Raw genomic sequence first — 23,421 nt, forward strand, 5'->3', positions numbered from 1 at the left:
GTGGTTACCTAATTTCCAAAATGCAAGGTGGAAGGTCCCCACTCTGCACTACTAAATTATGACATTTAAGAATATATCTCATGGCAAAAATGGATTCAAGTTGACAGATGATTAATTAGGATTTAATGACATACTGGTTCCTGTTTTAATGAATCAAACACAGTTTTTTCATTTAAGTGATGTCACAGCGTAAAGAGACAGAGTTATGTCTTTCATCCCTAATAAACACGATGAGATTTTTCTGGCAGATTTCTTTCCAGATCGATTATTTCTAGCATGTCCGATCTGATTTTTGATCGATTTTCCATAGAAGTGAACGGAAAATCGATCGGAAATCAGATCGTCCTGAAAAAATCGATCTGGCAAGAAATCTCCCAGAAAATCTTGTGTATATTAGGCATTAGGAAAACACTGATAAATTCAGTATAAAGACTATAGTGTATAAAGACTATAGTGTATAGAAAGCGTCCTAGCTCCCAGACACAAATCAATTTTGCACACAATTTTGTACTTTTGTACCTCTGTGCCCCAGCATGTATACAGGACAGTTTTGGTAGAGCTCACATGACTTTTTGTTTGTATAGATACCATAGCATTTGCGTTCCATGCTCAAGTGTTTTTTGTTTTTTTTTAAACTATTGCATTGTTACCGTTGCTGTGTACGAAGGTCCATCCAGGCATATAGTGCGGACGTACCTCGCATGTGCTGGTCCATGTTCACAGATACGTAAACTGCTCGTGCATGCAGCTCTGAGTGTAGTCTAGCAAATCGGAGTCTTTCTTATCTCCTCCATGAGTTCTGTGGAATGTTCTTCTTTTATGGCAAAAACGAAAAAATAAAAACAACGCCTATATCTGCACTAAATCATAAGATTTTGATTTTTATTCTCTGAGAGTTTTGTCATTCCAACTTGCCATGTAATTCCCAGCTTGCTGTTTATACATTGCTGCTAGTGTTTGTGTCTGTATGTTTGGGTCTTCATTTTCTAGTTATTTTGCTCCCTCAGGCTGTGTTGATGACATCGTGACCGTGCTTGCTGAAGAACATGGATGTGTGGAAGTGATAAAGGTGTGTGAATCACTTTGCTATTCCCAGGAAATTGCTGTTAGAGCTAGTGACATGCATTTTAAAAGGCGATGGTTTGCCGTATTCCCTCTAGATGGTGCTGTAGAGCGCATGTAATTCACATTTGATGGATTTTAACATAGTAACGTTTCAAATCAGCTATAACAGGGATGCAATTGAATTTATCCATTTTCTGTGGCTGTGATTACTTACTATAAATGCCTGTTATATTTGTTTCATGCCACACAGCTCAGACAATGAATTGTAATGACTGTGCAAAAGATTACAAGATTACCTCATTCATTGTGAAACAATGTCAGTGTAACGGCTCTATACCCGTTGATGTTACAATAGTAATAGTATGTTTTTAATGCTAATAATAAAATATTCTTTTTAAATTAAATACTATTCAATACTTTATTATTGTGGGCAAAAAAGAGCAGTTTAACCACTTCACCACTGAGGGGTTTTACCCCTTGAGCAGCAGAGCAATTTTCACCTTTCAGCGCTCCTTCCCTTCATTCATCTATAACTTTATCATTACTTATCGCAATAAAATGAACTATGTCTTGTTTTTTTCGCCATTAATTAGGCATTCTTTAGGTGGGACATTATGCCAAGAATTATTTTATTCTAAATGTGTTTTAATGGGAAAATAGGAAAAAATGTGGGGAAAAAAAATAATTATTTTTCAGTTTTTGGCCATTATAGTTTTTAAATAATGCATGCTACTGTAATTAAAATTCATGAAATGTATTTGCCCATTTGTCCTGGTTGTTACACCGTTTAAATTATGTCCCTATCACATTGTATGGCGCCAATATTTTATTTGGAAATAAAGGTGCATTTTTTTTCAGTATTGCGTCCATCCCTAATTACAAGCCCATAGTTTATAAAGTAACAGTGTTATACCCTCTTGATATAAATATTTTAAGAGTTCAGTCCCTAAGGTAACTATTTCTGTTTTTTTTTTTCATTATTGTAATTTTTTTTTATTACAGAAAAAAAATGGTAACAATTGGGGAGTGTGGGAGTTAAAGTGAATGTTTACCAGATTCAAAAAGAAAAAGTCAGATACTCACCTAAGGAGAGGGAAGGCTCGGTCCTAATGAGCCTTCCCCCTCCTCTCCCGGTGCCCGGTCCCGCGCAGGATCCCCCGTGGCAGTATTCGACCAGTTCGGTCAAATACTTCCACTTCCGCATGCCTTCGGGAGCTTTCGGAAGCCTTCGGGAGCACTCGGGCTCCCGATGACGCGGCCGCTCCATACTACGCATGTGCGAGCGCCCTCTATGACGCACTCGCGCGTACGTGGTATGGAGCGGCCCATCTTCGGAAGCCCGAGTGCTCCCGAAGACCTCCGAAGTCCCTGCGGCGGCGGACGCGAACGGGAGAGCCAGCGCAGCACCGAGGGCACCGGGAGAGGAGAGGGAAGGCTCATTAGGACCGAGCCTTCCCTCTCCTTAGGTGAGTATCTGACTTTTTCTTTTTGAATCCGGTACCCATTGGCTTTAATGAGTTAATTTATAATGTAAAATAATGTATTTGTATATGAAAAACGCTTATGACTGTAGTTTTACTATTTGGCCACAAGATGGCCACAGTAAATTTTTTGTAAATGCATCCTGCAAGCGTAGGAAGTACGCTTGCAGGAAGTTCAGGGAGGCTGGGGAACTTGTTTTTTTTCTTCACAATGATTGCGCTGCTTCTCATAAAAGCAGCCGATCATTGCTGGGGGGCTGAGATCAACGAACTGGAATGTTTTTTCCCGTTCGTTGATCTCCGAGCGGGCGGCGGCGTGCACGAGCGAGGAAGCGTGCGCACGAGGGAGCGGGAGCGCAGACAGCGGCGGTAGCGGCGGGGGGGTGCGTGTATCTACGCCCCTGGTGGTCAAAGGGTGTTTAAAGGGGCATAGATACACGCACCCGTGGTGGTGAAGTGGTTAAAGAGAAACCATAACCAAGAATAAACTTCATCCCAAACAGTAGCTGATATCCGCTTTTTTACAAGAAATCTTTTCCTTTTCTCAAACTGATCATCAGGGGGCTCTGTATGGCTGATTTTGTGGTGAAACCCCTCCCACAGTGTGATGTACTGTATTTTTGGACTATAAGACTCACTTTTTTTTCTCCCCCAAAAGTGAGAAAAAAAAAGTCCAAATGAAGGGAGTTCTTGACGTATGAACGCCTGCAAATATGAACCTCCAACTCGCCGCAATGCCAGGGACTCCCTGTACTGTGCCCATGAAGGGGGACAAACAGAGGACACAGGGGGACACAAAGGGGCATAGAGGAGGGCACAATGAAGACACAAAAGGGGATAGAGGAGGACAGAGGCAGACACATTGGGACAGTGGAGGACAAGGGGAGATACGAGGTACAAGGGGGCATGAGGTACAAAGTGGGTATAATCCACAAGATGCCCCTTCACTATGGATGCACCAGGTTTAGAAAAAATGTTTTTACCCCTGGTTTTTGTCTACTAAACCTAGGTGCATCATATGGTCAAGAGCATCTTATAGTCCGATAAATACGGTGCCTCACAGCCCTGAGGTACTGCTGAGGTACTGACATCACACTGTGGGAGCCTTGTTGCATACATCACCTGCCAGCAATAAAAATGTCACCATGTGATAAATGTCAGACTGTAAATCAGGTAGGGGAAAGATTTTACAATGGGCAAACACTGACTAAATACATAATTTTTGTTAAAATCAAGCACTTTTTTATTACATTGTTTTTACTTTTTTAAAGTAATTTAAAGTGTTTTTGAGGTTTAACGTGTTTCCAAAGGATGCCAGGAATTCATACGGTGGTCTAACTAGAAGGGAGCAGCCCCTGCGACAGCAGGGGGGCTCAGAGCTGTAAGGGGGCCTCAACTACTACTTCACTCCTTCCGATAAAGAGGTCCATCCTTCAGAGCAGGTGTTTTTGTGGCTACACTAGTGAAGATTTTGATGGTCACACTTGTTTTATGACCCTTGCAAGATGGTGAGGTCAAGCTGTGAGAGTCACCAGGGGCAAAGGAAATGGTGTGGAGAATATTAGGGGGCCCAATCAACATTTTGCTGGGGGGCCCTATGATTTGTAGTTATGCCCCTGAATACATATGTCTTCGTTGGTTATAGCAGTCTGAGCATTGAAAAAAAATTGCTGTTAGGCAATTGCACATTATACTTTGCCTCAGAGTAAAAGCCGCAGTATGATGTAGTGTTTTGAAGTATGCATATATTATAAATGTTAAATTGACTGTGCATGTAACATACACGTGTATTTATTTCAGAACCTTCCAGAGAATGTCTTGACATTACTACGAAAATGCCTCACATACCATCCATCTAAAAGGTGAGTGCAATTTCATAGTACAGACTATGGAATGGAACAGAGTGGAATAAAATACAAATAAAGATTATTTTTTTTCCGGGGCGGGGGGAGATTACATTATTCTGCCTTTCGCTGTGGGCAAATGAGAAAATCAGTTGACGTTGTTGTTTCCAAATTAAACCACTTGCCCTGGGACAAGTATCTACATCCCTGAAAACCGCACTTGAGCTCCCAGGAGCATGGATATTCATCCCTCACGGTTTATGCTCGGCGCACACCTACCTGCACCCTCCCGTGGTAGTGCACCAATTGGTGAATGGAAACATATGTTCTCAAAGCCAATCTGCAGTTGTGTTCAAAATTATTAAACCCCCACTGAAATTGCGTGTTTTGGCCAGTTTGACATTGATTTTGATCATTTCAGTCATCTTGTTTACAATTAAATCAAACAAGCACTTGTAAGTCAGACAAATATAACATAACATTTATAATGAAATAACCACAAATGTCTTTTCTGTGCTCACATCATTATCAGTTTTATTCAACCCCCAAGTGACATTCATTCTTAGTACTTAGTACAACATCCTTTTCCAGTTATAACCGCTTTTAAACGTGAAGCATAGCTTGACACAAGTGTCTTGCAGCGATCTATGGGTATCTTAGCCCATTCTTCATGGGCAAAAGCCTCCAGTTCAGTCACATTCTTAGGCTTGCGCACTGCAACTGCTTTCTTTAAGTCCCACCAGAGTTTCTCAATCAGAGTTAAGTCTGGTGACTGTGATGGCCACTCCAAAATGTTCCAGCCTTTAATCTGCAACCAGAAAGCTCTGTTGGTGGGGAGAAAAGAAGGGGAATCACTAGTGTGCTGAGTTGTGCGGCCCTGCAGCTAGGCCTTAAAGCTGCAGTGGCCAATTAAGCAAAAAATGGCCTGGTCTTTAGGGGGGTTTAGCACTGTGGTCCTCAAGTGGTTAAAGAGGAACTGTCACGGAAATCTTAAAATTTAAAACGCATACAAATAAGAAGTATGTTTCTTCCTGAGTAAACTGAGCCAAAAATGTTTTCTCCTATTTTGCAGGCATTTACAGTAAGTAGTAGAAATCTGACATTACCGGCAGGTTTTGGGATAGTCCATCTCTCCATAGGGGATTCTTTATAAAGACACTCCCGGAAAAGATTTATACAAAGATACTGACCAGCCTCCCTGCTCACCGTACACACTTTTGGCAGTTGGACGGAGCAACTGCTATTCACTAAGTGCATTTTGAAAATAAAGTCATCCCTGTGAACCCCTGGGCTAGTCCAAAACCTGTCGGTTCTGTCAGATTTCTACTACCTACTGTAAGTGACAGCAACATAGGAGAAAAGTAATTTATGGCTCAGTTTACTCTGGCAGAAACGTACTTCTTAATTGTATAAGTTTACATACTGTATATTTTAAATTTTAAGATTTTCGCGACACAGGTCCTTTAAACAGTTTTTTTTTAGGCTTAACTCTTTAACAAGGTAAATGTGAAAAGGAGGGAAATTAGCCCTTAAATGATAGCACTACACCCAATATATGCAAAAATACAAAAAAGTTTATTATCTAATCTGCAACACTACAATACATATCTAAAATCAATTCAAATGAGATAAATAGGCACCAAACGAATGTAATATATCCACATGATCATATATATGGCACCTCACCATTGGTTTCTTCATCCTTGGCCTGGCTAAGTATCATTGCTATCTTATCTCTTTTGTGTCCCACTATTTGGTCACGTCTGTTCTCACTCAAAGTCCTCATGTTTAGGGTTGATCACCATTATTTATATGCATAGGTTTGATATATACAATGATCTTTATTGTGTTTGTGCACTTTCTATATTCACTGTCATGCACTTTAATTAGCCTTGATACATGAACCTGGGTTCTGGGCCCAGGATAGCTCAAAATTGAGCTTCCTGATGGCCACTAGAGATATACTCTTATATTAATATGAGTTGATTCTATCTATCTATAAATGTATATGATCATTTGGATATATTACATTGGTTTGGTGCCTATTTATCTCTTTTGAATTGATTTTAGATATGTATTGCAGTGTTACAGATTAGATAATAAACTTTTTTTCCATTTTTGCATATATTGGGTGTAGTGCTATCATTTAAGGGCTGATTTCCCTCCTTTTCACATTTAGTACATTATAACAGCCCTAGCACACACTGGTGGGGCATGAGTGCAGATAATCTTCTCTTTACACTTTAACAAGGTAAAACGTTTGCAGTATTTTTAGTTAAAGACTTTAAAATCCTTTTGTTAAATACAAAAAATGTTGGTTGATTCTTTATAACTGAGTGCCTTGTACCTCAATTAGAGAAAGTACTGCAGAAAATCTGTTGGTTGTTAAAAATGCAGACGATGCATGCAGGTTAATTTAATAAAGTATTCAAAGTATTTCAGGTTTTGATAGCCAGTTAATAATTTCTGATATTTCTTTTTGTATGCTCCAGGTTAACTGCACTGATCTATTAGATGCTCTAATCTAGGCGACTGCCTTATTGAATAAATATGATAGTGATTTATTCTATGCTCTTGTCTGTAGACCCACAGCTGCCGATTTACTTGCGGATGATGTTTTCAGTGCTGTGTCTCCCACTTACACACCATTCCGCCAGCCTGCCAGTCTCTTCTCTTCTGCTTTGAGATGTGCTGACCTTGACCTGCCTGAAGACATTAGTCTCCTGTGTAAAGGTGCAGTGACTTTTACATTGCGAGATACATTACAAATAGCGCATGCGGGCTGAATTAAGTGAGAATGTATTGTCTTTTGAACATTTATAGATGACGACAGTGACTTTTTGGCTGAAAGATCAATTGAAGAAGTCTACTACCTGTGGTGTCTGGCTGGAGGAGACCTGGAAAAAGAGCTGGTCAGCAAGGGCATTATTAGATCCAAAGCACCTGTTTGCACATTACCATAGTAAGTGGAAATCATGATAAAGACTGCAATGCAATCGAGAATAATCATATATGGTAGTTAATTCTGAATTTTAATGTTAATTTGTTTAACAAATAGGACATGAGAAACCTCTGCTGTACTCAGACGTGTTGTCCAGGCAGTATGATGCTATGCCGGGATATTGTTACATTACATGCAAGCACATTCATAGTGCAAAGTGCAAATTTTAAGCAGAAGTTCTACAGAATATCAGTTAGATAGGGCCCATTTCCACTAGCGATAGGAACGATGCGATCATCGTATCGAGCCGCAGGTACTTCCGGTTGACTTCCAGAAGTCCGGATGCGGCTGTCAGTTGCTGCCTGCAGGAATCGGATGGATGCTGCGAGAATATGAAGTGTGCATCCGATTCTTTTCCCAGGTCGCATCGGATCGCACATCTCACAAGCAATGGAAACTGCTCCAGTGACTAGCATTGGTTCCATACAAGTGAAATCCGATGCAATGTGATCATCGCAGTGTGGCTAGAGGAAATCCGCTCTAAGGCTACTTCTGACGCTCGTTTTTAGTTTTTTTTTTCAATGGCTGGAACATATAGAGATTAATAAAAAGTATGTTGAATGTATTTGTACACAGTCAAGTACAACTGACAGGTAATTTTAAATCCCTCTTTCACCTGAACACATTGACTAATGTAACACTAAGACATCATTCACATTTCTCAGCAAAGACAGTTGTGCAATCCGAACGGAACACCCACAATTGTGCGCCATCTGCGCTGCCGTGTGTTGTGCTGCTGACACCATTCACTACAGTGAATGGGTCAGCACTGCACTTTTGCTGAAAAGTGCATGCAGCAGTGCAATAGCGCAGCCCATCTGTTACGTTTCTATTGCTGCCTTATGCTTATTGTGGATATATTATCATACTTTTCTCATTAACACTAAAGGCATTGCTGAGATCTGCCTATTTCCTCCGGTGGGTTACATTTCACATATCTCGCTACTGAGTATCTACTAGGGATTGTGCATCGCATCCATGAAATTTGCAGGCAAAGCTTACAGTATTTAGATGCAATTATACATGCCGTGTAAAAGTAATTACTGTGAATTGTTCATGACAACTGTTCATTGCATAATGCCACCACTGCAACATAAGCTTTGTGTTAAACATTGCCACTAATTTTTAATCAATGATTTGCTGGAATTACTGTGTTGAAGAGGGGCTTTAACCTTGGATTGAACTTCATCCAATCAGTAGCTGATACCCCCTTTCCCACGAGAAATGTTTTCCTTTTGTTGAATAAATCATCAGAAGGGTCTGTGTGGCTGATATTGTGGTTAAAGAACAAGCGACACCCATGCTAACCTAGAAATAAAAAACACATATATAAGTAGATAAATGCTACTTCTACTTACATAACAGATGCATTGTGCTATCCACATAATGATTCCTGTGAATTTTATAAAGGAAAAGCAGAAAATCCTGCCATCTTGCCAAGCTAATGCTGACATCCTATCCTCTCTCACTCTTGTTTTCCCCCCTCCCTTCTCTTGCTCATTGTGTATTCATTAGCTGCCCTTCTCCCAGAGTCTTCAGACACTCCCACTGAGGTGTATACTAACAACTGCACTGTCTTTTTTTTACTTACACATCCAATCACTGAGTCACCTCAGCCTTGCTTGTAAACACAAGTAATCAGAGAGTTTTCTGATAAGCAGCTAGGCAGGGAAATACATGGAAGAGGGGGAATATATTATGGATAAAAAGAACTCCCAGCATTCAACTCTTTGGCACTGTTTGGAACTAGGGCCAGTGCTCCTAAAGTATGTGATAACTACAAACCATAATAGCAGAAAAAGTTTTGCAAGTTTTGAATGCAGGATTAGCGTCTTTATCACTTAATACACTCAGACCAGTTGCTGTTGAAATTAGATTTTTATGGTGACAATACACTTTAAACCCCACCCACCACAGTGTGATGTCAGGACTAAGGTCTTGACTCTTTATTGTGTAACCTCCTTGCATTGTGGGAAATAAGGGCTGTTTCCAACTGTCAAGCATTCAATATCTCCCTCTGCAGAATGTTCATTTCCTGAGGGCCTGAGCCCACTAGTACAGTTGTGTCCACTTCTGTCCGCTTTTCAGCTTCTGTAACATTGACGTGTAACTGAAAAGCTGACACAATTGCGTCAGTGGGCTCAGGCCCTGAGAGTTCTGTGCACTGAGATCATCTGCCAGAACTAAAGATGTCGTCACCTGTCATAAATTCCAGAACGTAAATCGGGATGAGGAAAGATTTACAATGGGCAAACACTGACTAAATCATTTTATAAATGAATATTGTAAAAAAAATTGATAATTTTATTAATTACATTATTTTCACTACAGTTCCTCTTTAATTGGAACTAGTATTGGTATTTGAATTTGAGATATTGAATTTAGAAACCCAAATGATCACAAAAACCACACTTCAGCACCCAAGCAAGTGAATGGAATCACAAAAAAATAGCTTGAAGTGCTTCATTTCGCACTTCAATATCTTGAATTTGAACACCAACGCTAAGTAGATCTTGTAGCATAAAAAATGCATTCGGATATGAAAAAGATAACAGCTTATGATGTATATTTTTATACAATTTTGGACCACTGGATGGCAGTAGGGTGCTTCTCATTCACTGCAAAAGCACATCTGTATTGTAGTTATTAACATGCTATGAAGAAATTACAGGTGCTATAGGATAATGTGGATATAGAGTGTTCACCATAGCACAGTGACCAGAAATTAGGAAAGTCCAGGCTTCTGTTTTATCTCTGCCAAAAAAGGTTGATAGTTGCATAGCTACTTCCAGATCATTAATGTCAGCTTTGTACACTGTTGAAAGCTTGTAAGTAGCCAAGTAAGCTGGCCAAGCACTCATTGGGAGAGACTGGTTCATGAATAGGGCAGTGGTTGGGGCAGGTAACGGGCAGAAACACATAGTGCAGGTAGTGGAAGTCAAAACCAGAAGGTCCAACTAAGAATCGGGCAAGCTTATGATCCTAATAGAATTAACACAGACTTTGCTACAGTACTGAAGGAGTGCGTCCTAGACCCATATGCAGTAAACTTTTTTTTCCTGAGTTTTCTTCCAGGAGATAATTTTTCATATTCTCTACTAAGTAATTTGAAAAAGTACCCAAAAGTAAAAATAAAAGAAATATCAAACTTGTTCAGTGTATTTTCTTACTAGTTGGTAGATTGGTAAAATTAGTTGGTTGGTAAAATTATTTTCAAAATTGTCATTGAAGAGGTGCACATTTCTCCTGAGAGAAAACTTAGGAGAAATGTTAATTGAACAAGGGCCCTACTGTCTATCATTGAGGCACTCATAAGGCCTATCCTCCAGTTTTATGTTCTTAATTTCAAGCTTTAGCACCACTTCAGGAAGTCAGTGTTCAATGTTTTCTCTATATTTTGTTTGCAACCAATTCCAATACAGCAAGAGACCTGCCACTGCTATTCTATATTCTGTAAATCCAGACTGGTGACCACAAGCCAGGCTATATGCTTTGGAAGGACTGCTAGAACTGGTCCACAGTTTACAATCTCTCCAACCAAAACTTTTTCAGGGTTTTTTTTTTCTTCATGCCCATGTTTGGAATGTACCAAGTTCTAGAACAAGTAGCCTTTTCCTACTCTATAGCTAAAAATGTTTTACTTTGCACCACCTGACAAGACTTTTGACTATCATGACTTGGCTACAGGTGCCGAATGGTCAGAAGCTGTGTGCAAAGAATTCATAGTTGTTAGAAATCCTGTTCACAAGAAAAGATATTTGAAAATGTATGTATCCTTACATGACCCTAACATTGACTCATCAAAAAATATATATAAATCACCACCTCAAAATCTGCATACTTTTTCTTTGCATGAGGACTGGGAAGCCAATTGTTCTGTGAAACAAAGTTTTGGATTGGTTGCTCCAGGCGTCTCTGCAATGCTTTATGTTTCCGTGCAACTCCATTGATACATCAGCCTGAATGTGTTTTTATATCCATCCTTTTCACAGTTAAATAGGATATTCCTACAAACCTTTTCAAATGGAGATCTAGCATTTTATCGATTTGGTTGATATGTGGTTTCCTTAATTGCTATACTTTTTTCATTTTACTATAGCCTCTTATTAGAAGATGGAGAAAGCTTTGGTCAAGGTAGAGACAGAAGTTCACTCTTGGATGACACAACTGTGACTTTATCTCTATGTCAGCTACGAAATGTAAGAGAATTCATGTATTGTTCATTTAACTAAGCATATGGTGTCAATGTTTCTTTTCATATCTGAACAGAGATAGGGCTTTATTGCACATACAGAGGTTTGTAGCAACACAGTACCTCATGTAAACCTTTAGCACTTTTATCGCTAATGCAATCTTGTAAATTGTATGCAGCTAGGAACTGGGCTAGTCAGAATTGTTAGGAAGTGCATTTGATTGGCCCAAACTGAAGCTGCATACAATGTGCATTAAATATGCTTGTACGGTAAGTCAGAATTATTTGCATCTTACTGACTTTTTCTATTCGGGAACTTTAAGTTGCTGCTAGTGAGACATAGCTAGTAACATTTCCAGTGCATAGCATTAGCAGAAACTGCTGGAAATTTATGCAAGTTATGCTGTTACTGCAAATCCAACTTTCAGAGCAGATACAGTGCCAATCTCCGCCCTTGTGTGATGTAAATCCCCACTCACCTTCCCCTTGCATCAACATGTGAGGAGGGGATTTGGTTCATGAGTGTGGTAAAACCTAGGCTTTCAGATGACCTTTGGCTGCTCTCCCCAACAGAGAAAGGGCTACAGGATAGCCTGGCAGTATTGAAGAGTTTCTGCACCACATGGGCACTGCCCATCTACCCAAAGAAGACGAAAGTGATGGTGTTCCAGAGGAAAAATGGAAATAAAAACCCCACCTCCTCATTTATACTAAATATCTCCCCACTGGTGTCCACCAACAGCTACACCTACCTGGGGCTGGAGATTAACCAATCAGGGAGCTTTAAACCGGCAGTAAAAGCCCTAAAAGAAAAATCCTGCAGAACATTTTATGCCATCAGAAGACAGCTTTACCACCTAAAACCACCAGTGAGAGTCCGGGTAAAGATATTCGACATCATCATCACCCCAATCCTGCTCTATATCAGTGAGGTATGGGGCCCGGTCACCTACCCTGACCAATCAAAATGGGACTCCAGCCCAACAGAAATCTTCCATCTAGAGTTCTGCAAGTATCTTCTCCAAGTCCATCGCAGCACCTCAGCCTGCAGGGCAGAGCTAGGCAGATTCCCACTATGGCTGACTATCCAGCAGAGGGCGCTCTCATACTTGGCGCATACACAGAGCAGCAGCCCCAACACTTACCACCATAAAGCCTCACTGAGCCCGGGGGGCGAGGCCATACCACGCGTTCTCAAGCAAAGCATCAGCAGCCAGCCCAACCAAGACCACCAACACAGGCTGACAAAAGCCGAAATAAAAAGGACTATAGAAAGCTGCAAGGAACGATACATAAAGGAATGGAGAAGTGACATAAAGAACTCCCAGAAACTCTCTGTCTACCAATCACTACTGAGGGAGTACACAATGGCTCCATCTCTGAAGAGGCTACACCACCACAAAGACAGATCGGCCTTGAGCCTGTACCGTCTGAGTGCCCACAGCCTGGAGATAGAGACAGGGTGCCACAGACAGACAGGGAAGCCCCGGGAGGAGAGACTGTGCAGACAATATGACCAAGGGGTCTTGGAGGATGAGGCCCACTTCCTGCTACACTGCAGCAAATACGCACCTGTGAGGACTGTCCACTTCCAGAGACTCTCTGACCAGATCCATGATTTTACCTCCACAGATGAGGAGAGGAAACTCTACATCCTCCTGGGGGAGGAGTAAACAACCATGCAAATAGCTGCCCGATCTGTCATAGCCTGCCACCAACTGAGAGGAACATGATACCACGTGGACTGTATACCCCCAATACCCCCTATGGACTGTATATTCCAGTCACCCATACTGTCCCTTACACCCTCTACACACCTATGGACTATATACCCCAACCCCCTATATCATTCCCTTATTCCCACAATCTCCCCTCCCTATGTTAATGTTTTGTTCTGCTTTTGAAATGCTAAATGTATTTGGTCCTGCCAACAAAGCTTTTTTGGATTTGGATTTGGCTTTCAACATGCGGTACACATAGGGAGTTCTTATAATGGGCTCAGGCAGTAATTTTCAATAACAACGTTGAGAACCACTAATGTAGGACATTGCAGCCAGAGGCGTCCTGTGATCCCAGTGAGCCCCTCAGCGGGCCAGCGGCCGCCATCTCCCTGCCATTCACATTCCTTCATGTCACCTGACATGCAGAAACAGAAGCCACAGGGAGACAGAGAATACAGTGGCTACATTGAAAGGAGGAGTGAGGCCATGTAGGTGGGTAGGAGGTAATGTATGTATGACGCTTCTCTGCTGTCCTTGTCTCAGAACCGGGGGCCCTCTGCATCCACCCCCCCCCCTCCCCTTCCTGACACTGATTACAGCTGACGGCTTTTTGCTTTGAAAGTTGCTTTAGTGGAATCAGTTGATAAAGCTGGCTTGGCCCTGGCTGAGGTGACATCATTAGTTCCTCTTTCATTCTTTACCCTGCAACAAAATCCTTTTAATAATGAGAATTTGGTTATCCATTGTCACTTTTTTATTACGTCTGTTTTTTCAGATTTTTTTTCATGCAACCCTTTTTGGAAGGATTTACATTTCTGGTACTATAGCGGGGGCTCTGCTGTGTACACTGGCAGTGTACTTCTCTACTATAAAGTCATCAACCAAGGACCCTAAAGATACATAGAGAAGTACACTGCTGGTCGCAGGAGATCCGCCGCCACTACAGGGAGGGTGAGTGACAAAGTAAGAGACGATTCCTGGGCCGAACTCTGCATCAGAAGGAGGTTAAAACCTTGGACAGACAGAGGAAGGTTAGCCCAGGGAGCATAATGCTTCAAGGAATGGAGGGGGGGGGGAGCCTGGGGACCACTAGACTGTCAGGGATATGTGGGTACCACCATGCAAGCTGCCACTAACTCCCCTCAGGGCTTACAATCTAATCCCTGCCTGATGCCACTAACTCTCCTCAGGGCTTACAATCTAATCCCTGCCTCATGCCGATAACTGTCCTACTCTCTTTAGGAGCTTACACTTTCCAATTCCTGCCTCATACTACTATCTGTTCTCAGGAGCTTACAATCTATTCCCTGCCTCATGTCACCTACTGTCCTCAGGAACATACACTCTTATCTCTGCCTCACATTTAGGTGGTTCATGATGACAATGGCATCACACTATAGCAATCTTGCTATCGAAGAGATAGAAAACCGGTATAATGTATTTGGATGCATTAGGTCATAACCGTTATATGATGCTTAGCCGAGGGAGACCTTTCAGGAATCTTCCCATGGTTTGGCCCGTTAAATATCCCTCCTCAAAGCTTCATGTCCTTTAAATGCTTAATACATGAAATGTGGTATCATTGGTGCGTTACTTGCCATTTACCTTCTGTTATGTTTATACTGCATTAAAAAATACTTCATTTGATTAAATAAATACCAAATCTTTCCTTATGCGCTTGCCCTTTTATAATCAAACATACATTATGTGTTTACTAGCCTCTGGTTGCCACGCATTGTCTTTTCATGCCCACTGAGCAGCTCCTTGTTAAATGGATACGGTGGAAATATTTCAATAATTCAGGTTAGGCAAGCTCCTAGCCTAGCTAATGAATTAACAGAAAATACTAGGCAGCACATTTAACTCTAGGCTATTTAATGTAAAAATAATATAAGGTGGGAATTAATTGCACATTGAAGCCCAGGTTCAGGCAGAGTCTTTTTATGTGCATTTAATAGAACATCATTCTGTATGAATTATGCATTAACTGGTTTGTGAGACATTGCAGTTTTTGCTAAATAAAACCTGCGTCTCATTTCCTCCTCCCCAATCCTCAGCAGCCTGACCAGTCCTTACCCTCAAGTCAGTGTGACGCTATCATTATCCATGAGGGAGGCCTGACTTCAGCTGACACAGCTATGAGCCTCCCTTTGACCTGACAACAGCGAGTTAAACGTCCAAACACGTTGTGATGTAATTGGTATGCTCAGACACAGCCCCGCCCTCTTTCTCCCTTGTCATGGAACAACATTGCCTGAAGCCTTGGCCAGGCTAAAGGCTCCAAGGGAGTCCCAGCAGAAGGCCACATACACATGCAGGATACACCACTTTTTATAGTAACTGCAATTTGATTTTGTCTATTTTTCAATAAAAAGTAGGGTTTTTTTGCAGGACTACTTATGCAAACTATATATATATATATATATATATATATATATATATATATATATATATATATATATATATATATATATATATATATATATATATATATATATACATTTTTAATTTTTTTTTTTTAATGCATATTTAAAAAAAAAAAATTACTTAAACAGGAGGTGTAATGCAGAACATTGAAATTCTCGCATACTGCAACACAAAAGATGCAGTAATGTAACCTATGAGGATGGAGCAAGGTATTTGTCATTTCATTCATCATGTATCAGTGACCCTGCGTCTGAACTCAGCAGGACACATAAAGATGTTATTTTGCAGAGAGGCAATTGTTTTAAAAATATGTGTTTTGTAAACCTGCAGATTACATGCTTTTCTAGCCAGTCATGTTTGCTAAAAAGAAATGTTAAAGGGAAGCCAGTCCACAAAAATAGGTGGATATTCTGAGATAATGCAGTTAACTGCTTCTATCCTGTTCTTATACAAATCTGATTTGATGATATGGACTATTATACATTCTGTGTGTGGCAAATTTCATGGACTTTAAACTTCTTTTTTATCAGTATTGATCAAGGATAGACATTTATCTTGTAGCTTGTACCACACTGCAGTGTTGAGTAATACACAAGTGTTGTTTCCAGTGAATGGCTGTTATTGATCTTTGACCTCCTAAGTTTTGTTTAAAATTCTTGGATAACTAAAGGCTTACCGTCTATTATTAATAATAAATAGTATTCAACTTTATTTATAAACATAGCACTGTACAATAGATAGGGGAGGCATTACAACATTAAACATTGTTACACAGGGACATTACCATGTTTAACAATGTTACACAAAATAGTGATGTAACAACAATCAATGGTGTGCAGATTGCAAGCTAGGGATAAGTATAGAAGACGAGTCACTGAATCCGCATGGTGGGGGAAAAGAGCACACGGGGAGGAAGGCCCTGCCAAATAGGCTTGCAACTTAAGGGGCACCATACTTGTGCTGTGCAGGATAGTCTTTTTTACATGCCAGGCTTATGATGTACTGTAGTTCAGATGAGTTGTTCATCTGTAGTATTGTATACATATTGTAGTATGTATATCCCATATGGAAACAAAATGTCTAGGAATAAAAAAAGGCCTCTATGGATGAATAGAAAGGTTAGAGATAAAATGAAGAGGAAAAAGAATGCCTATAAGGTCCTAAAACAGGAGGGGTCCGAGGCTGCACTCAGCAATTACAAGGAGTGCAATAAAAATTGTAAAAAAGAAATTAGGCTAGCAAAGATCGAAGCTGAAAATCAAATCGCTAGGGATATCAAATCTAACCCAAAAAAGTTTTACAAGTACATCAACTCTAAAAAAAGAAAGGTTGACTGTATAGGACTCCTAAAGGATGAAGGTGGAAACTCAATGGTGGATGACCAAGGTAAGGCAGAGTTATTAAATGCTTTCTTTGCTTCTGTCTTTACAAAGGAAACAGCACTGTTGCAAATTAGAGGCGGAAGAGTCTCAATCTTCTAACTGTAATATTAAATACTTAACGCAGGAAGAAGTAAAGGCAAGACTAAATAAATTAAAAATAGACAAGGCACCTGGCCCGGATGGCATGCATCCTCGGGTCCTAAGGGAATTAAGTTCAGTTATAGATAAACCCCTTTATCTTATCTTTTGTGACTCTCTTGCAACTGGCAGAGTCCCAGTGGATTGGCGTACAGCCCACGTTTTCCCATTATTTAAGAAGGGCAAAAAATCAGATCCAGGAAATTATAGACCTGTAAGCTTAACATCAGTTGTATGCAAACTATTTGAGGGGTTACTAAGAGATACTATACATGACTTCATAGTAGAAAATAATCTTATTTCTCAGCATCAACATGGGTTTACTAAAGACAGGTCCTGTTTGACTAACATGCTCAGCTTTTATGAGGTAGTGAATGCTAATATGGATATTGGGAATGCTGTAGATGTGATATACTTAGACTTTGCTAAGGCCTTCGACACTGTTCCCCACAAAAGTCTGGTGCAAAAGATGAGGATGCAAGGACTGGGGAAGAGTCTGTGTGCTTGGATAGGGAACTGGCTAATGGACAGAAAACAAAGAGTTGTGGTCAATGGATCATACTCAAAATGGGAGACTGTTAGCAGTGGGGTCCCACAGGGGTCTGTACTGGGTCCAGTGCTCTTCAATTTATTTATTAATGACCTAGTGGATACAGTAGTGAGCAATGTTGCTATTTTTGCAGATGATACAAAATTGTGCAGAATCATCAACTCTAAGGAAGATAGTGTTATATTGCAACAGGATCTGGATAGGATGGCTATATGGGCACATACATGGCAGATGAAATTCAATGTTGACAAATGTAAAGTCATGCATTTTGGTCGTACCAATGGTCTAACACCATACAAAATAAATGGGATACAGTTGGGGACATCAAACTTGGAGAAGGACTTAGGAGTACTCATCGACAACAAGTTAAATAATCGTACTCAATGCCAAGCCGCTGCAGCTAAAGCTAACAAAATTTTGGGATGCAGTAAAAGGGAAATAAAAACTCGAGATGCTAGCATAATATTGCCCCTGTTTAACTCTCTAGTAAGGCCACATCTGGAATATGGAATTCAGTTCTGGGCACCACATTACAAAAAAGATATTGCAGTTTTAGAGCAGGTGCAGAGACGAGCAACAAAATTGATACGTGGGATGGAAGGTCTCACTTACCAAGAAAGGTTAGATAAACTGGGTTTATTTAGTCTAGAGAAAAGACGCCTTAGAGGAGATCTAATTAACATGTATAAATACATCAGAGGGCAATATAATAGCTTGGCGGATGAGCTTTTTGTCCCTAGGCCTTCTCAAAGGACTAGAGGACATGATCTGCGCATGGAGGAAAAACGTTTTAGCCATTTATTTAGGAAAGGGTTCTTTACAGTAAGAGTGATTAAGATGTGGAATGCATTGCCACAGGAAGTCGTTATGGCAAACTCTATACCTGCATTTAAAGGGGGCTTAGATGCTTTCCTTGCGTTGAATGACATCCATGGCTACAATTACTAGGTAATGCCAATGATGTTGATCCAGGGATTTTATCTGATTGCCATCTGGAGTCGGGAAGGAATTTTTACCTTGTAAGGGTTTTTTCGCCTTCCTCTGGATCAACAGGGATATGTGAGGGAGCAGGCTGGAGTTGTACTTTGTACTGGTTGAACTCGATGGACGTATGTCTTTTTTCAACCAAAGTAACTATGTAACTATGTAACATCTGCTCACCGAACACTTTCTAATGCAAAGCAATACCTTTTCCCCCTTTAAGTCATTTTGTTTTAATGCTGCTGCGGTGTAATACCACTAAACATGAGACTTTCATCTCAGATGAGAGAGAAACTGAAACCAAGGGTTAAACTTCTTCCCAATCAGTAGCTGATACCCCTTTCCCATTATAAATCGTTACCTTTTCTCAAATAGATCATCAAGGGTCTATATGGCAGATATTATGGTGAAACCCCTCCCACAGTGTGATGTCAGGACCTTGGTCTTGACAATTTCCTGTCTGGGAGCCTTGTTGAATTGTGGGAAATAACAGCTATTTCCAACTGCCACACAACTAGTACCTTCCTCTGTCCATGGGTATATCTATAAAAAAAAAAAAAAACCTTTCAGCCTATCGCATTGTTGGGAGGTGTGGTTATTGATAATGGCAGCAATCATTTTTTGATCTCTCTATTTTTTTACTTCTCACTTTGTAATGTATTGATTTTTTTCACCTTTTTTGCTAAAGTTCCTCTTTAAGCAGTCTACTTTCGAGAATTATAGACTGAATGTATTAGTGAGATCTAGTACATCAGCCCTGTTTACAAGTGTGTTGGTATTTTGTAAATGTGAATGTTAGTGCTTTAGTAACTGGTGTTTATTCCCATTTTCCAAACCTTCAGAGATTAAAAGATGTGCCTGGAGAAGCATTTTACCCTTTACTAGGGGAAGAGTAAGTATGACTTTGTTTTTCTTTTTCATGGTATAAAATTTAGCATATGTTTGGTAGCGGTGACATGAGTTCACTCTGAATATGTGTTTTTAATTTTTTTATTTGTTTTTGCATCATCCATATAGAAAGAGAATTCCTCAAATTACTGACATGTTTATGCCACCTTCTTTACATGATATAGGGTTTGACTTAAAAAACTGAATATAAAACCCTAGAATGGGGCCCATACACTATACAATAAAATCATTCAATTTACCCATTTATGCAACCGAACAGATTGAAAAAAAATAGATTCTTTATGACTTCCTTTTAATTCAATCAAGAAAAACAAAGGATTAACTCATTTTTTGCAATAAAAATCCAGTCGGACATGTTGGAAAAATCTTTATAATTGATCTAACGGAATAATCAAACAAAATTATCTGATCAAATTGTACCATGTATGGGCACCATAAGACTGCTCTGATGGCTTTTGCTTCTCAATAAAGCTGACTGATATCATCGCCAGCTGCAGGAAAAATATATATACTGTATTTCTGTTTTGCAAATAAAGGCTTGTGATAAGTGATATAGTATTACAAATCACTAAGCAGAAAAAAATACACCTTTATTTCCAGATAAAATATTATTGCCATACATTGTACTAGGGACACAATTTAAACATTGCAATAACAAATGGGCAAAAAATGTGTAAGTTTTATCCACAGCAGCTTTATTTTAAAACTATGATGGACTAAAACTGAGAAATAATGTTTTTTTTTTTCATTTCTTTTCTTATTTTTCACTGCAAAATGCATACAAAATAATTCTTAGCAAAAAGTACCACCCAAAGAAAGCCTAAATTGTGACAAAAAAAATATAGAGATCAATTTCTGTGTGATAAGTAACAACAAAGTTATTGGTAAATGAATGGGAGGAGCGTGATGTGAAAATTGCTCTGGTTTTTAAGGGTAAAAAAAACGGTGGTTGGTTAAGTGGTTAAACATCACTTCATTACGTTTATGTACAAATAATACCTTAGAGGTGACATGACAGGGACAGAAAAGACATTGTTAGCATCCATGTCAGCAGCAGATGGGATATGCACTTATGTAACTAACATGTCAGTTCTTATTTTCTATCTAATCACTTTTCAGCCAGTCAAATGTTCCTCACTCTGGTAGTAACAACGAGCTGTCTACCTCCACACTTCCTCTCATTATCAGAGAAAGAGATACAGAGTATCAGCTCAACAGGATTGTCTTATTTGATAGGCTGCTTAAAGTAAGTACCGTACTACACAGTAGTTTACTACTCCGTTTCTAATTACCCTTATTTCAGTCAGTTACCAAGAAACCTCAAGTTTCGAAAAATAATTGCGTGTAGTGCGCACACCACAACCGTCGCACTAAGTCACCACCCCAAAACTGCGCCACCCACAATAAGCCTCCACCCACAGGCACGGATGCACCCGCAGTTGCGCACGCACACCACAACAGCTGCACTAAGCTGCCGCCCACACTAAGTCACCACCCTCAGCTGCACTGCCCACAACTGCTCCATCCACACTGAGCCTCCTTCCACAGGTGCTTTCGGGTTCGTGCCCATTTACAACCTTTTGGTAGTATGTAGGAGGAATTTGAAATAATACTGGTCAAAATTCTTCTAGTAGAAAAGACACTTGCCAGATAGCCATGGCGATCTCTCATCTTCCAGGTCCGTGCATAATTATAAACTGTGGATTAGTATTACAGATATTCATTTAGGCTGGGAGCACACTAGGCTGTGCAGAAAACCATGAGGTTTTTTTTTGCAATGTGTGTTTCTACACTTTTAAGTGCATTTGTGTTTTTTTCAATATTTTCCTTTGTCAATGGAGTAAAATACAGTATCATATTTACTTGATAAAGAAGCGTCAAAAATGTATGTGCGTTTTACATGCGATAAAAAAAAAAGTTGTGCATTTTGAAAAACGCACATTGTACAATGCAGAAATATGTCTTTTTATTTTATACAGCTCATAGACTTTTATTATGGGCAAAAATGCATGCATTAGCAATTCTGCCCAGCATGCTCCTAGCTTTTAGTGTGTGCATAGATGTGGATTCTGGATGAGCTAAATGGGCCGGCACCATCCTAAAAGTAGCTTTATTTATAGCACACCAAAATTTAATTTGTATAAAAATATCACACAAAATAGTAAGCACTTGTCATAGCTATCTAAATATGTTCTGTAAATATGTTGGCTGTGCTCAAGATCTTGACCGGTGTTAAACCTATAAACAATTCTATACCCAGTGTAATACTGCAACAAAAGTTCCAACACTCACACTTCCCTTTGTGCAGGTGCAAAATGTGCTCACACTTGTAACTCTGTAGATCCCAAATGAGACTCACCAGACTAAGTAGCCACCTCTATATCCAGGTGGGGTTGCGGCTTAAAATGTATCACAATGGCTCATTGACATCCATAGTATAAATACTGTTTATTCCTCAATAAAGTCATAAAACAATCATTGTGCAATATTATCAATGTAAAGTGTAGATCCCCATGCTGATTGGTGACTTCCACCTGAAGTTACCAGTACGAGTCCCCGTGGCGCACGTTACGCTGGCCAGCACGCGTCATCGCGCCGACCAGCGTGAGAGTCCTGCACATGTGCGGTTCTCTAATTTTGAACTGCGCATGTGCAGGACTCTCACGCCTGCCAGCGTGATGACGTGTAGCGGCTGGCGTGACGTTGCCAATTAATGGAGCCACCAGCAGGACCGGTAGAGGAGCCAGGAGGATGCCGTACCTAGCGGCCTACGGTGGGCTGGAGGAAGCTTCAGATTAGTTTAGATTGTGATTTTACAAACCTGCTTGGTATCAACTACAAATCATATTCCCTTAGCAGAAAAAAGAGACCGTAAAGTGAACTGTCATACTTTTCAGTTAAAGTGCATGCATCAGAAACGGTCCCCTTGTAACCTTCACACTAGTTAATACAACCCAAAAATCTAATTTGCGCATCGCAAAGTTGAGATGGACCTTCTGTGTGTTGCGGTTAGACCTAATAGAAATGCCTTCCTGGCAGCTCCACTGCCGCCAAGGTGTTACAATGTTGTTAAGTCAGTTAAGTACGGTAGTTTGAGAACCACATATCATTACGAATGACACCTTTTATTGTTTTGTACCTTTAAAATGTGTAGTAATTTTTTTTTATATAGGAGATTCACATGTTTAGGCATTAGATTGTTAGCTTCTCTGAGGAACAGATAGTGACATGAATATATACTCTGTACATATCTCTGGAAGATTGTATAAATGCATTATAACAATTGTAATAATGTTTTGCATTTGCTTTTAAGGCCTACCCATATAAGAAAAATTTGATTTGGAAAGAAGCCAGAGTGGATATTCCTCCACTTTTGAGAGGTTTAACATGGGCAGCACTGTTAGGTGTAGAGGTGAGAAATTTTGTTTCATGCCTAGATTTTTTAGAAAACTCAAATCGGAGTTTATGGTCTGTAGGTAAAGTTTACAACACCAAACTCCGCAAAGAACACAGTCACACTACCACATAACAGAACAATAGTCATAAGGTAAGTTAAATCATCTGGATTAAGGATGAGTAGAGAATTAGTGTTACATAAAAATCTCTGTGCAGCTCAGTTCCCACTTACAACAGAAAATGTAACCGCTCAGTACAGTTTCTGTAGCAGATTGTATGTATAAAATAGGATTTGCCTCTGCATTTTAAAAGGGATCTGTGTGCTGTGTTTCTG

At 40.0% G+C, this 23,421-nt stretch overlaps 1 protein-coding gene across 5 annotated transcripts in view; it reads left to right on the forward strand.

The window, feature by feature from the left end:
- The window catches only part of TBCK (TBC1 domain containing kinase), a 330,567-nt gene that overhangs the window by 73,025 nt on the left and 234,121 nt on the right, over nucleotides 1-23,421 (forward strand). For all 5 annotated transcript variants that reach the window (XM_068231246.1, XM_068231264.1, XM_068231255.1 and 2 more), the window contains 8 exons: nucleotides 1,008-1,069; nucleotides 4,347-4,408; nucleotides 6,975-7,123; nucleotides 7,214-7,352; nucleotides 11,491-11,590; nucleotides 19,625-19,674; nucleotides 20,811-20,937; nucleotides 23,005-23,103. In XM_068231246.1, coding sequence (XP_068087347.1) covers nucleotides 1,008-1,069; nucleotides 4,347-4,408; nucleotides 6,975-7,123; nucleotides 7,214-7,352; nucleotides 11,491-11,590; nucleotides 19,625-19,674; nucleotides 20,811-20,937; nucleotides 23,005-23,103 — 788 coding nt within the window. The remainder of the gene's footprint in view (nucleotides 1-1,007; nucleotides 1,070-4,346; nucleotides 4,409-6,974; nucleotides 7,124-7,213; nucleotides 7,353-11,490; nucleotides 11,591-19,624; nucleotides 19,675-20,810; nucleotides 20,938-23,004; nucleotides 23,104-23,421) is intronic.

The sequence above is a fragment of the Hyperolius riggenbachi genome, chromosome 1, assembly GCF_040937935.1.
Source record: "Hyperolius riggenbachi isolate aHypRig1 chromosome 1, aHypRig1.pri, whole genome shotgun sequence".
In the NCBI taxonomy this organism is placed as follows: domain Eukaryota; kingdom Metazoa; phylum Chordata; class Amphibia; order Anura; family Hyperoliidae; genus Hyperolius; species Hyperolius riggenbachi.